This window comes from Anser cygnoides, chromosome 1 (genome assembly GCF_040182565.1).
Source record: "Anser cygnoides isolate HZ-2024a breed goose chromosome 1, Taihu_goose_T2T_genome, whole genome shotgun sequence".
NCBI classification, from domain to species: Eukaryota; Metazoa; Chordata; class Aves; order Anseriformes; family Anatidae; genus Anser; species Anser cygnoides.
The window spans coordinates 75,819,682-75,836,243 of record NC_089873.1 but is presented as its reverse complement, the minus strand read 5'-3'; the positions used below and the strand labels follow the sequence as shown (position 1 = coordinate 75,836,243).

Genomic DNA, 16,562 nt, shown 5'->3' with positions numbered 1-16,562 from the left:
AAATGACAATGAAACCAATTAGTCTGGAGAGCCTTTCAGAATACAGAAGAGCAGTAACAAACCGATACATAAGGCAACATAACATTCGTATTTGCAGTTATTTGCATTCTTTATTCTTTCTGAGCCACATTGTCTTAGCCATGCTCCTGCCTCATGCCTTACTTTTTCAATCCATGCAGTGAAGAAAAGGAAAGAAAGAAAAAAGAAGCATGTGCTACTTTTCCACCAGTCTATTTTTATTAGTAATTTTAGCATGAGTGGTCTGCCAATTTCATCTCTTCCTAACAGCTATATGCTTTTACGTACCTATCTGTGATGTATGTGGCAGAAAGAAATGAGCAGTCTGCTAATACAAAGTCTATAAACAGCCTTTCTCTTTTCATTCTTCTTTACTTTCTATGTAGAGGAAGCAGAGACCAAAGAACAGAACCACATAAGACTTGAAATCTACTGTTTCAAGTAGTGGTCCTCCTAGAGTAGAAGAACGTTTAAAAATAAAGCAGGATTTTTTTTTCTTCTCTGAGACAAAAAATACAATGTTGATATGGCCCCACAGTGTACCGGCCTCTACTAGGGAGGAAGCATTGGAAAGGTTGCTTTTACTTACAAGCATACAGTGAAAAATCGCTTTTAGCAGTTAAAATGTTCTCTGTTAAAAAAAATACTAAATATACATTAAAGCAAACATTTTTCCTGACAGATACAGTTTTGAAGTTTACAAGAATTAATAGATTGATTTTTTTTGTCACTTGATGGATTTAATTTCTGACAAGCTAGTTTTTAAATACCAACCTGGTATACAATGGCTCTAATTTGCCCCCGTTCTGTTTGATCTTTTGCAGTCCCATAGCTTGATGCTGAACAAACCAGTTCTGAATTCAGTTTATTGTCTTTATATACAGATAATTTGGACTAGACTCTTTATGGATATATTTTTATTACCAGATACAGGGGAAATTCAATGTACGATTATTCAGTTATATCATACTTAGAAATTTCAGAGGACTTAGATATTTTGATATGTTAGAGTAATTTAAATACTGACTGCTATTAATCAGAATGAACTTCCTCACGTTGGCCTTCAGCAGAAATTTTCTCCTAGATAAGAGAGTTTATACAAGAGCCAGGGTAGCAAATTGCAATATACCGTAAAACTAAGATAATAGTTAACAGGATTTTAAAATTGGGGATCTAAATCTAAACTGTGATTCCACTTAATCCAACATAGCTGAACTCATAATTTCCCAGTGACCTCAGTAACTCTGCTTTAACACTAGCTTCTTAAAATGGAGTAGACTAGAATTTCTAGTAATAGTATCAGTAACTGAAATATCTCACATCTGCTGTGAGTGTCCCTGTGCCAAATAGTCATGCCACTCTCAGTAACCACTGAAGTATTTTGCATAAAATGGAACAATTCTAGCAAAAGAAATTGAGGGAGACCACCTCACCATATCCAGTAGAATTCCCATTAAATCTCCCGACAACACAGGAACCTCTAGTTTACGTGAACAGTCCCTGAAGTCTGGTAAAGGTCACAACAGAAATTGTCCCTCTCCTAAGTGAGTGTAGACCAGAGGCTACTCTGGGTGCAAGCATTCTTGGTTCTTGACATTGTACAACCTGAACAAAATCCCTGTGATGTTGAGAGATAATGAGAGAATAATCTCTTGGTGTAGTAAAAACAATCCCTAAGAAGATGGCCTGCCTGGATTCCTGCCTCTCCTTCCATGAATACTGGTATTTTAGCCAACTGAAAAGAATGGCGGTGAGAAAGATGGACAGCAGCTTGATTCATTTTTTTTTACTGGAGCCTGACAGCACACTAGGCTGCAAAATGGGAATTGTGGGTCCAGTCCCACCAGACAGAGGAGAGAATTAATTCAAATCATGACAATCCTATGCTTTCAGAGAATTACATTAAAAAAGCCCTCCAAGCAGCAACCACCCTCAGGAATTTCTTCTCTTTCTCCTGTTTTATAACTAACCGTTGATTTATTTTTCTGAAAAAATACCTAAAGCAAACCATTCTACTTTGCATCAAATAGAAGCAACATTTTTTTTCAATACACAGTAACAAATAAGCTTTTATTTTTGATGCAAAACAAAAACTTAAAATTTTATGTCGATTCTTAATTCTTAAACTCCCACTTTCTCAATGCAGTCATGTTGAAAATCATTTTCCTGCTCAACACTATGCCTGTCCTCATTCACTTCTTTTTCTCCACTCTCTGATTTGCAATTATTTTTGGTGTGTCATTTTCTTGTGACTCCCTCTCTATATCACATGATGTGCAGAACAGTAACACTTTTTTGTTAATCTGGGGGTAGATGTAATACTGTTTTACAGCCTAACTGAAAGGTACAGGGACAGAGAATGTTTGAATCAGGTGGCTGCAGGCTGACTGCAAATGTAAGCTGTTCCTCTGGCTGGCTGTGTCTGGGATGTGATCAACCAGGGGCTGTAAGTGGTACAGAAGGCAGCCGCTTGCAATATTCACGGTAAAGGGTGCACACTGGCAGAGCTAATCCAGGGCAAGGTAATTTTCATTTATCTATGTTCCCCTCATTCTCAACCCTGCATGCCTCTTGGACTACTTGGAGATTCATTCAATGTTTCCATTCCTGTCGGACTGCAGTGCCATCACAAATTAACTTAAAGGTGCTGTTTATGCCAGATATTTAAATACATATATAACCAACAGTATTTTTATTAACTATTTTAAAGTGCAATCAGCAACAACGTGTACACTTCAGACAACTTGACAGCAATGCAGTCAAAAAACTAAAAACCTCCACTCAAGTCTAAAAACCTCCACTGGAAGAGATGAAAGTATCTTAACACAGTTGCTCTGATCCACATAACATAATGGACTTTTCCTTACTACATTTGTCTGATGCTGTTTATAGTACATCCTGCAGAATCACACACTTGTTTTATAGTTTCCTTGTATACTGAAGTTAGAGGAATACTGGTTCCTGCTCTACCCAATCAATGAACGTACAATTTAGGTCAGTTCCTTTTACTGTCTCTTACAAATATTTGTAAATCATGAAAAATACTTAAGAGCAAAGGGACATCCAGATTGACTCCATTTTTATCAGAAAGCATTAAAGCAAATTCATGAGAAAAAAGTGTTCTTTTAAAAATTATTTCTTACAAATTTGGACTCTACAGCTATGCAACAGATTATGTGTGTGTTCATTAAGTTTGTGGCATTGAAGAGGCAAACGAAAAAGGACAAAATGGTAAATTCTGACAGACACGGATTATCTTCAAACACTATAAATCAAGTTAAAAGGATGGAAAATACTTGGTAATGGTTTGTTTTGTTTTACCAAAAGAGAATATACACGTATCTGTTAGAATTCAGATACGCTGATCCCCACATTGCAGATTTAAAATCTGAATAACACCACTGCTTTTGACACTGCATCAGCATTCACATATATCTTAAGTGCAATCAAGATGCTGGACTTGTTCTCTTAGTATTTATGGCATGGTAATTAAAATATGTGATACAGATCGAGAGAGTTTTCTGAATATCTTATAGGCCAAATCTCGACATGGCTTTTCCATTTGTGGGGAAGCACTCTGTACATTTGGCTTAGAGAAGAGGAGGCTGAGGGGAGGCCTCATGGTGGCCCGCATCTTCCTCATGAGGGGAGCGGAGGGGCAGGTACTGAGCTCTGCTCTCTGTGGACAGTGACAGAACCCATGGGAATGACATGGAGCTGGGACAGGGGAGGATTGCGCTGAGTTTTAGGGAAAGGTTCTGCACCCAGAGGGCGGTCAGGCACTGGGACAGGCTTCCCAGGGCAGTGGTCACGGCATCGAGCCTGCCAGAGTTCACGAAGTGTTTGGACAATGTCTCAGACATGTCTCAGACATGGGGCCTGGTTTTGGGTTGGCCCTGTGTGGAGCCAGGAGTTGGACTTGATGATCATTGTGGGTCCCTTCCAACCCAGGATATTCTATGACTCTATGTTTCTATGAAAACTAGCACCAGATAGAGAAGGCTTTGCTCACGTCTGCTACTAACATGAGCAGAAACAACATATAAGCCCTTCAGAGACACACACCATTTATAAGAGATGGCTAACGCTGGTGGCCAAGTTACTGGTCTGTTCTCCCAACATTCTTTCTACTGTGAATGAAGAGCTATAGGGCATCCTGAGACAAAGCCAAGATACCAGTACTTCAGACTGCATTCAAACAAGATTTATTCTTTTCATCGACTATCATGCTCGGGCTCCTGAACTGGCCAGCCACCCTTCAGGGACTGCAGGCAGGTTGCATGGCATGATCTCCCAAACTATCCACCTGCCTCTGCGTAACAGCAGCATTTACTGTTTGGTTGAGCTGTGCTAAGCACTCCTGAGCTTTGCATTTGGGCCAGTGCTTACATCCATGGACTAGTCTTGAAATGACACTTTGATGATGAAAGACAATAAATTACTGTTTGGACGACAAATGCTATATTAAAGAAAAAAAGGAATTGTGATGCACATATTCCACTAAATAAAGGTATTGTCTACCTTCCATGTTAAAACACCTGGAAAACTGAAAATACTGGAATTCAACCCCACTCTACAGCCTAGATTCTAGAATTGAATTTCCAGTGCTTCTCTGAACTTTGGTATCATTCTTTTTCTGGTCTCTTCCATCTCTTCCATCTGTCATGCCCATGATAAGGAACATTTGGAAAATATATGGCCAAATATTGAATCTAGTATTTAGTACCAACTAGCCCCCAAAATTCACTAAGACAATGATCTCATCTTGTATATGTGTAGATATATACCATGGCTCAGATGTCACAAAATTTGCAGCAAATTTTGTTTTTTTGCAATAGACTACATGAAAACATGGCTTTCCCTGATAGATCAAACCAGTGTATTGCAATTCCAGATAAACTAAAACTTGCAGTGTTTTTTAACTAAACTAGCCATTGAATATATAATTAATATATAATTTATATAAATACACGGACATCTCTATCTATGCGATAAAGCTATGAATGCAACACTGTTTGCACTACTTATTCGAGTATGGCCTTACATTTTTAACATTCTGAAGATCTGTGTACTGACAGCAAATAGCTGAAACTGTCAGCAGAAGCTGAAAAGCTGCCACTAGGCCTAGGTGGGAGGGCATTTTATTGCAAACATACTAGACAGGATTTTTGGAATTACTTAGCACTAGCCCTCCTGTTCACTTATTATAGGAGGGGGTAGGTAGAAATAGCTTTAGTTAGGTTTATCTAGTATTCTTCATTAAAAGACTCAGCTTTCACTTGATTATAACTCTGTCAGCATTATTTCTTTTAGGTTACGACTTGCATGAATGTGTATCTGCTTTAGGTTTCTTCATACTTCCTCAAGTTCCAGCAAAACTGATCCAGGTAACTAATAAAAAAATGCCTTGTTTTGTCCATATTTGGGGAAAAAAAATCTTCTCTTTATCAAAAAAACTATGCTATCATGATGCATAGGCGTTAGGATACGGATTTAGATAGTAGAGGTCATTTCCAATGTTTTTCCACTGTAATCTGGAACCAAATTCACCATGCCTAAGTCTCATCTTTATGCTGCCAGCGAGTACCCATGAAAATCACTGACAAAGCATATTCTTCTTCTAATGGCTTGTGAGCACAGAAGATGGTAGTTTACTACTGTTTTGGATCTAAAGGATGTAGCTTTGCTGAGAAATTATGTATGGTTCTGCCTGGTGCATTTCTAGACGCCCTTCTGACATCACTTCCAGCCTCAATGCTTCTGTATTTTCCCAGTAGCAACTGAGAAACTGCATGTTTAAAATTTACATTAAGAAAACACTAAGGTTGCAATATTAAGCATTCAAAAGCTAAAAAATACCAGACTTCTGGTGCACAGACATTGTATCATGATAACCATCCTTAATGACAAATGCAGACAACATTTCTGTCTTTTCAGTGCACAGGTGGGAAAGTCAGGTCTGTGGAAACAGCTGGAGAATCCTTGCCTCACTGCCAAGAGGGGATGGTCTTTTGATACAGTGAATACAGCCCTATAAAACTCTCAATTTCTGCCCTTGTAATGGAAATCCTACTTAGGGCTTGGCAAGCCACGTGGATCTCATCTATTACGGGTTTCTAGTATAATAATTATTTCTCCATGGCATTTGAGACAACAATGGGAGCCATTGGGAGCTTGGCTTTGACCATACTAAGTGCTATAAATGCAGAACAGGGTTCTGGGTTGTCTTGGTTTCAGCTAGGATAGAGTTAATTTTCCTCCTAGTAGCTAGTAGGGTGCTATGTTTTGGATTTAGGATGAGAATAATGTTGATAACACACTGATGTTTTAATTGTTGCAGAACAGTGTTTACATTAAGCCAATGACTTTTCAGCTTCTCGCTCTGTCCTGCCAGTGGGCAGGCTGGGGGTGCAGCAGGAGCTGGGAGGGGACAGACCCAGGACAGCTGACCCAAACTGGCCAAAGGGGTATTCCATACCATCTGATGTCATGCTGAACAATATATATATATAGGGGTGGCTGGCCGGGGGAGGGAGGCCGGCTGCTTGGGGATAGGCTGGGCATTGGTCAGTGGGTGGTAAGCAATTGCATTGTGCATCACTTGTTTTGTATACATTATTATTAGTAGTACTATTATCATTATTATTATTATTTTCTTTTCCTTTCTGTCCTAATAAACTGTCTCTATCTCAACCCACAGGCTTCATTTTCCTGATTCTCTCCCCCATCCCAGAGAGGGAGGGGGGAGGGTGAGCGAACGGCTGTGTGGTGCTTAGCTGCCGGACGGGTTAAACCACAACATGGGTGTTTCATGTTAATCACCTATCACTACTAAATGACTTTGACATTAACATCTTTACATCATTTTCCCATTTGTAAGATAGGCAACACAGTACTTTTTAACTTGACAAGAATGTTCTGAAAGTACATTAACAATGCCTATGGAGCACTCTTATTACTGTAATGAGCATCATGGGAAAATCCATGAGGAAACTTAAAATCTTATGTTCAGAATAGATTTTAAACACTGTGCAGCAAGCAAAGCATGACAATGAGTTATGAAGGAGAGGAAACTATTGAACGAAAGCCTATTTAATGAGCACTGACCATGACATACACTGAATGAAGCAGGACACCAATAGTGATTGCCTTATTAGTATGGAATGATATGACCATATGACGTGTGATCATGTAATTAGGATGTAATGACACAGTCATGTAATGCATGCATAAAACGCTGGGAGCCTTCCCTCCATTTTTTATGCTAATTTCTTTTAACATTTTTTTTAAACTGAGAAACATATGCCACATTAGTAGTGGACTTGGGCCAATTCTGAAAATTTCTCTCAGTATTCTGATTCAGTGGCAAACTGACTGATAAAAATTCACCTATTGACACATTGGTTATCTGTCACCTCCTCACATAAAAAACAAACAAACAAACATGGAAGAAAGCTCTGGCAAACCCTGAAAGGCACAGTTTCATGGAAGGACCATTATAAACCAGAATACTTGAGAGGGACAGACAGTATATCAGACACTACCAGTCTGTATCCCTGTACACCAGGGGTATAGACCCAGTCCAGGCTGCCAAGGGGCAAGTGTCTCCTCTTCAGCTCTTCATCATAGCTGTATGCAATAATTGCAAAGTTTCAGCTCAGGATTTAAGTGAATTCCACTGAAATGCTTAGCTGTAAAAAGGGTTTTGTTTTTTTTTAATGTTAAGATTTTGTTTCAGTACTAAACCTTTATAAATAGTCTTCTGTAATCTCACAATTGTTGTCCCCAGCTATCTGGCTACAATTTTAGGTATCTTTGCATATGGAAGGGCTAGTAGTACAACTATTTTAAACAATACTCTGGAACATATTTGCAGAATATGCTGTGATTTTAGGGGTTGGTGTATTCTGCAGCAAGATCTGTGGCCTTGAAAAACTCCGTGTTCCTACATAGAGGCCTGGCAGCAAAAGTTCCTTATAAATCAAACTAACATTTGAACACCACAGGGCAATGAATAAATTCAAGTATTTTACTCTATTAAACTTTGAGGCATTTAGAAATATCTTTCTAGAAGAGGCCCTAATTCTCCTGTCACCATCTCACTATGAAAAAGGATAATGTAATTCTTAAGGAATGTACAAATTCGTGGAAACAAATAATAAACAGTATAAATAAACATCCCCTCCAACTTAACCAATGTGGCTGATCTTGCACTGCAATTAACAGCATGCAATGTTTGCTTCTAATAAACACTGGGAAAGAAAATGACCACAGAGGCATTTTTTTCTCTATGTTTTTTGCCATTGGCCTTGTGTAGCCTCGCAAGCATTGAGGAGCAATCAGGCTGTACAGTATCCTGTGGGACTTCTTGATGACATTCAAAGGTGATTCTTTTGAATTCATACTTAGGAACAAGTATTATCTAAGCATGTTTAAACAGTGGAGATCTCAGGTAGAAAAAAGCTGGAGTGGAAGAAAGGGTAGCACAAAAATACTGGTCCTATGCAAAGTACAAAATGTGTTTTATATCGTTTTATTGCACTTTTTTTTTTGTCTCTCACAAAGCTACCAGCTAGGAAAGGAAGCTATTGGAGTCAGATCTAACACTCACTGAAGCCATAAGAAAGACTCCCATGCACTTCAGAAGCTTTCAGATGAAGAAGTTATAGAGGGTCAATTATTTTAACCTATACAGAACAATTCTAGCTTCCAATTTTGTGGGCTGATGAACATCTTCAGTATCTCAGCTTCTAGAATACATCACTAATAGTACATACGATACATCTGAGTAATATCAATAAAAGTAGCCTGTATGCAGTGGAATCAGCAGTAGAGCAAACATTCCTATCCTATAAAAAAGAGGAATTAACATTGATAGTTTAATGGCTGTAACAGATTTATCATTAAATCTATTAGTAGATTTATCAATGCATCCATCATTGTGGACCTCCAAAAGCTAGAATCCTCTATGCTTTTGTTTGTTTGTTTTGCTTTACAAGGAAAATCTAGATTAAAATGATCTATCACTTTCTGCATTCACAGGAAGATACAAAAGTTGATAACATTTTGCTAACAGGCTCACTGCCAAAATTCTGTTGTTTGATCCCTCTTATCCAAACCCAAGTAAACCTTTGACAGAAAAAACACATTACTAAAATTACAAGTCACCTTTGGCCAAAACAAAGTTGATTTCTTGACTTCTGGAAAACAACAACAATGAAGAAAATACGACATTTGTGGGCATTTGAAATTTAATCTTTATCTACCTACATTTGCAGTCCTTCTGGTTTTTGGCAAGTTCAAAGCCAGGCCTACATTCACAGGCAACCCCACCTTTGGGTGTCTCCCGGCAGATGTGTGCACACCCATGATCTTTGTTCATACAGTTCATACCCTCTGTAAAAGAAAGAAAGAAGAATAGAAAATATTAGTACTGAAATAAAATTGCAAAATGATTATCATCAATTATAAGCATCCTGTCCTTCATTGTCATTGTAATTTTAATTTTGCATCTGGACCATGTTCCACAAGGCAAAAAAATGCAGCTGAAAAGGCATATACAATCAACAAAACAGTGTAATGAAGGTCAAAATAACCAATCCTATGATCAACTGCAGCTCTATTTCACACTTTACATGTTACAGTAATGTATATTTTGAGCATGGATTCACAAAGGGGAAGTCAAGCTTAACCAGCCTGATAAACTTATGCAATGAAATGACTTGTTTGGTAGATGAGGGGGGAGTGGCTGATATTGTCTACCTGGGCTTAGAAATGTAGAACCATAGAATATCCTGGGTTGGAAGGGACCCGACAAGGATCATCGAGTCCAACTCCTGGCTCTACACAGGACCAACCCAAAAACCAGACCCTATGTCTGATAGCATTGTCCAAACACTTCTTGAACTCTGGCAGGCTCAGTGCCATGACACTAACTTTTCACACTTATAAAATTTCAGAATCTATTTTCCAAATTCAAATATAAGTATTTGAAAAATGAAAAGATAATGGAAAATGCATGTAGGATTGGCTGTATTTGTTTATATCTTTATAAAAATTCTCATTTCAAAAGGAAAAGACAGACATGAGAAATTTGGCAGTATACTGAGGCTAGTGGTATATACCTTCCTTGGGGCATACACAGTGAGCATTGCTATAGAATATAGCATGTTTTTCTGCATGTAGAAACCCATTACTTTTGATCTCCCTATTGAATCTCCATATTCTAATTTTTCATGAAAATATAATGGATTAAAAGGATAGTTCAGGATACTCCAGGAAGTTGTCTGTGCCACTGGTGATTATCAGAGTTCAATAACTAAGCTCACAGCTCAAAATCTGTGTTTCGGATGATGCATCCACCGAAGATTATATCTAAGCATTTTTGGTTGGATTTCTTTGCTCTTTGCTATACACGTCAGTTATCTCTGTCATCCACCATAAGTGCAGGCAATCTCCAACAAACCTACTACTCCTTTTCTCTTTGACTACATTAATTTCTTAATCATCTTAAGTCCAATTTTAGCTTTCTAAACTATAGAAGTGATTTAGATATTTAATGTGCCGGATGTTCTTAGAGGCTTTCATTACCACGTTAACTCAAATCCCACATATTCACAGAAATCTTGAACTCAGTCCTTGTGGGTCAGCATCTAGCATTCCTAGTGTGAAGGAAGGCTAGCTAAATTTGCATTACAAAGCCTTCCCAGACTTTCCGTTGGGTTTCTGACCTGGAAAGGAGAGATAAATTCTCTCAGAGTACACTGCCCGAGATTTCACAGTGTAATTCAGCTTACTACCATGAAAACAACATGTATTCCACAAAACGCTGGTGAATGCAGCATCACTGTAGACTCAGCAGATCATCTGTCACTTTGTACCATGGCTACTTCTACCTATTAAAGGCCAATTTCACAAAACAACTCCAATGGAAAATGTTCAAGCTAAACTGACAGTGATGATGTATTATAAATAAATGCGTTTTTCAAGGCTGTCGCAAGGTTTTTGCTTCCAAAGGTGGAAACAATCTCTGTGCTCCCTTTTCATTCTTAAAGAACTCACATGAACACATCTGCCACCTCCGGCATCTACATGCACAGCCTTTGTGTTTAGGCTGGTCTCACAATATCAAATCAAATACTTCAAACCTAGTACTGAGATTTTATGACAAACTTTTATGACAAACTCAGTATACAGAATAGTTTTTAATCAAACACAAATGAAAGGATTAGCATGTAAAACAGTTACTAATAAACTTTGTGTACAAAATTTGAAGAAGGAAATGTTCCAGAAAGTCAGATTGGCTCAGGTTGACAGAAGCTAACAGCTTCAGAAGTTATTTGCACTGCCTGACTTTACTTCAGAAAGGTTTATATTAGCAGAACAATGAAAAACACATCACCAGTAAGACTGGGTAGGTTAGATCTCCCCTATAAAAAAATCAGAATCTTAAAACTCAACATATGAAAATCAACTTCATAAACAAATTATTTCTCTCTAAGCTGTGTTAGCATGGATGAGTATAAAAACTTGTCAAAGCACAAAATTCTCTGCAAACTGTAGCCTGCACAAGAGATGCTATTGAAGATACAATACACACCATAATATACTATACTATACGCATGATACTGTACTATGCCATCCCATACATAAAAGTGAGGTATGAATGTTTTATATGGATGAACAGATATTAGAAACCTGGTAACAGCCTTTTTGAAAGTTTTGAGGCATTTTATAATCTCTTTCTCTCCACTGCTACCAACAAAGGATTTCAGACACAATGTATTTGACAAACTACATTCCTGCATACTACGCTATGTTCAGAAAAGGATCTGGGACAGATACCACATGCCCAATTGAGTCACACTGCTGAGGCAATGAGAAGAGAGGAAATAGATAGATGAAAGAAGATATTTAATGGCCCAGAAGTGTAATGAAGCAAGTGATTTTCAGTGTTTACTTACAGATACTGAATATCTGCCATTGTTAAAATCACTTGGGAAGCGAGAAATTGTACACTGCTAATAATATTGGGAAAAGCTACGATTAGAATTATTACATCTTGAAACTAAAGTGAAAGGCAAAGCAGGTTTTTATTCTAGTATTTGTGTGTATGACAAAATATTTCGGTTATTTTCTTACTCATTTCAGTTATTGTATTCATCAGGTAGTTGGAGCTGTACAAAAACTATTTCAGTTTAGCTGGAGAACACCATTAAAATCTCCTAAACCTGAGAATCATTATTTCAGAAAATTGAAGTTTTTATGGCAAAACATAACACCATTATTTTTTAGAGCAAGAACTCATCCGCAATGAAGCTTCTCATTTATATTTTAGTATTTTTCAAATCCCTAAGAACTAAATTAAAAAGAAATTCTGAACAAAATTTTGATTAGAACTTAAAAAACATTTATATGAAAATGCAGCAAGGAAATATTTTGGCTTGTTTAAAAAATATTGTCCTAAACAAATTCATGCTAATTTGCAAATAGTTTTAATTGTTCCAAATTTTAGATTTTCAGCAAATGCAGCATTTGGCCAGATGCCTTCTGCATCAATCTACATACACAAATGATTTATGAATCATTGTTGAGACATAAGATTTACCCTTTTTTGAAGAGCTGGCCCTTCAACCAATACTGAATCTTTTATGACATTGCATATAAATCAAACTAAAAAAAATAAAAATATGCTACTTTCCAAATGCTAGTTTATTTGCTATACAAATGCATGCAAGTGGGAGAGAAAAATGCTCCTAGAATTACTTTGCTAGATATTCCCTTTAGCAAGATATGGTCTAAAATGTCCAATTTAGTACAAATACATAAACACCTCTCATATTTTCCTATACTGGAACTGGGTAGATTGCACTGCTAGTAGTAGAACAGCTGGTCTCTTGACAGTACTTCATTGTGCTATCACAGAAGTAGTAAAATATCTGAGTTATCATTTCCCCTCACTATCACCTCCTGAGAAACAAAGTTTTGCCTTATTTTAGTTCATCTTCAGTAGCTACCTAATGTTCCCATACTTTTTACCTAGAGAGCCAAGCGTGTGAATAAAAGCATGGAAAAAGCATCTCAGTGCCTGCCTCAGTGTTCAGCATCCCTTGGCCTCACAAAAAAGGGCAACTGAAACAGGAGGTGGGGAACATGTGTCCAGACCCACTGGCACTGTCATATGCAGGGAGACAGGAAGCTCCTCTCCTGGGTGATGGGCAGTGCACAGCTACAGCAAAAATGCTGTGTTCCCTCTGGGGGAAAGTGGAACAATCAAGGAGGTCAAACAGCTTGATTTGTAGAGATGTGTGGAAAACTAGTCATTCAAGTAAAAAACATCATCGAGTAACTGAGTGGGATTCTATTTTTCATTTAAATGTGTTTGAAGCTTTTCTCTTCATCATCTTAAGCCCCAAGTCAGCAAAGAGACCCAAGCCCCAAGAGGATCACCCTGTGCGTCATGTTACTCCTTCCTAGAGCTGCCAAACAGGTCCAAAAAAGGGAGGGGAAATACCTATGGAATTATCCTGGCTCTTTTCCAAGACAGTACAGGATTATGTCTAGAGCACTTTTACCCCAGTATTTTGCACAGCCTGGACCAAGGAACAGACAATGGATCTTTCACCCTATCCTTAACCAAAATGTATTTGCAAAACTCTATCTTCTACTACACAGCTTTCATAGAATCATGAAATCACAGAATGGTTTGGGTTAGAAGGGACCTCAAAGACCACCTGGTTCCAACCCCCCTGCACACAAAGCCACATCTAACCTGACCTTGAACACTTCCACATATAGGGCATCCACAGTTTCTCTGGGCAGCCTGTTCCAGTGCCTCACCACATCCAGAGTAAAGAATTTCTTCCAAATATCTAAGATAAATCTACCATCTTTTAGTTTAAAGCCATTACTCCTTGTCCTATCACTACACTCCCAGACAAAGAGTCCCTCCCTCTCCAGCTTTCTTGTATCCTTTTAGGTACTAGAAGGCTGCAATGAGGTTTCTCTTCTCCAGGATGAACAACCTCAACTCTTTCAGCCTTTCTTCACAGACAGGCTTCTTTCAAGCCCTCTGATCATCCTCGTGGCCCTCCTCTGGACTTGTTCTAATATACTCATGTCCTTCTTGTGCTGGGAACTCCAGAGCTGAACACAGTGCTCCAGGTGGGGTCTCAGGAGGGCAGAGTAGAGGGGTAGAATCCCCTCCCTCGACCTGCTGGCCACACTGCTTTTGATGCAGCCCAGGATACGGTTGGCTTTCTGGGCTGCAAGTGCACATTGCTGGCTCATGTTGAGGTTCTCATCAACCAACACCCCCAGGTCCTTCTCCTCAGGGCTGCTCTCAGTGCATTTTCTGCCCAACCTTTATTTGTGCTTGGGACTGCCCTGATGCAGGTACAGAAATTGGCCTTGTTGAAATTCATGAGGTTTGCACAGGCCCAGCCCTGATCCCTCTGTCATCAGCTCTGCCATCCCTCTGGATGGCATCCCTTCTCTCCATCTTTGTGGTCCCCTCTCTCTCTCACTTCTGTTATTTTTGCACTAGTCTGTGTACAGCAGCTTCTAGAACTTGAGTGATTATAGATGAACTGAAAAAACATAGTTCCCAAATCAAGGGAAAGACTAAATGTTGAGAAAAGTCAGAACACCAAAAAATCTTTACTTGTCCTTGATACTATAATGTTTGAAGTTGAAAGGCTCTAGATTTTTCATGTTAATTGTTAATTAAAGCAATATCTTAATTTCATATACTGCTACTCAAGGTCATCTTTAGAGCCTAGCACAAAAACAGGTATGTGTTCTCTTTGGCAGTGCTGGCAGACAGTAAAACGAAGACTTTTCAAACAGAGTTATAAACATTCTCAGTAGATTCACCTCACAAAAGACAGCAAAACAGAATCCAATAGAAAATACACTATAAACAGGAAGAGAAATGCTACTTAAGAAAGAAGAACACTAATCTAATTGAACTAAAACCTCTCTTAGCATTTTAGATATGACTTGAAAAGCTCGCCTACTGCTTTCATGTTTTTTCTTCTGACTTTCAGTTACAAAAGATTGTTCATGGGAGAGTGGCAGACATTGTTATGTGACCTGCAATCCACAGTCATTTTGTTCCTGGCCTAGGAGAGATTTGGGTGTGAGTCTACTACATTAATACACTCTGCCATCTATTTATAACAAATCTCTTAATAGTACTGTTCTGCAAAACGTTCAGTCTGATACAATGACCTCTCCATTGTATTATGCTCTAAAAATGTTTTCAGCTCAGTGGCTCTGAAAGTGCTTGAATCAGGCTCACTGTGACAACTAATATGCTGATCAGCCTTTATTTTTCATTAACACTGCCTGTTCTCATCTTAATTAAGATATCTAGCCATTATTTTACTCTGTGGTTCATCATATATGCTCATATGACCTTCTCTGTTGTCACAATTTCACTTACTCTGTGTTTGCTTTGTTGCTGTTTTTTATGTTTTCCAATCAACCATGCTAATTCCAAACACAATCTGAAAATGAATACTTTGAATTGTGCCAATGATATAATACAGTACCACCTTTGAGGGTTATTGTCAGAGTATACATGGTCGAATGTGGTTAAAAAGTACAAGAAATCTAGAACTTAATCCATACAAATACACTGGCATACACATTAACATGTGCAGCATTGATACTCAATCCCCAAAACTACGTAATTGGAATCTCTTTTTTTGTGTGTGGGTATGTTAATTTTAGTACTAGGTACACATAAGAATAATTTATTACAGTTGCACCCTCATTTAATTAAAAAATGGATCTTATAAAAAGTCATTAAAAAGTTGTAGAAATTATTTACATAATTCATACATCATACATAATCTGTATGATTGTGTTCAATAGCTTCTAGAAAAGTTAAAAGACATTAAATATATTTATATGCTAGTCACTGAATTTCTGGACTCAGATAAGCCACACTGTTTTATTATTTATTGTTTTACATACTTTTTATGAACATGCTCTGCATGCAAAGTAAAGCAAAAATCTTTTTAACACAAACAATAAGAAATTGTTGTGGTCAGCTTCTTTCCATTAATCTTCATTATAGTGGATAATTACTTTTGCTTAGGCAGGGGATACATGTGGTGCTATGAAACTGCTACTAGTGATACTCATGAATTTCAGGTATAAATTAGAGAACTGCTCTTTGAATGACAGGATTCAATTGTAACAGAATCAGTTGTTGCAGTTCAACTGTATCAGTATGCATTATATATCACAGCAAAATAAAGTAATACATAGTATATTGTAATGATAATATAGTAAGAACCAGAATGTAACATGAACTGTAATCTTTTTAGATCAGCTGATTGTCACTTATAGTCATTCCCTCCATAACCACTGCCAGAAAGAGGGGAATACACCTTCAGCACCAGAGAAATGAAAGAATACAAGATACAAACATTCTCACTTTAGTTGTTTACTAAATTATTGAAATAGTGTAATTTTTTGTTGTTGTTGTTGCTGTTGTTTGCTTTCTTTCTAAAAAATCATGTGAGCAATGACAG

The 16,562-nt window shown here is 37.9% G+C and overlaps 1 protein-coding gene across 9 annotated transcripts in view; it reads right to left on the bottom strand.

Moving 5' to 3' along the window:
* SCUBE1 (signal peptide, CUB domain and EGF like domain containing 1) overlaps positions 1 to 16,562 on the bottom strand; it is a 245,185-nt gene that overhangs the window by 96,426 nt on the left and 132,197 nt on the right. For all 9 annotated transcript variants that reach the window (XM_048050144.2, XM_066990329.1, XM_013184669.3 and 6 more), the window contains one exon: positions 9,289 to 9,414. In XM_048050144.2, the coding sequence (XP_047906101.1) occupies positions 9,289 to 9,414 (126 nt within the window). The remainder of the gene's footprint in view (positions 1 to 9,288; positions 9,415 to 16,562) is intronic.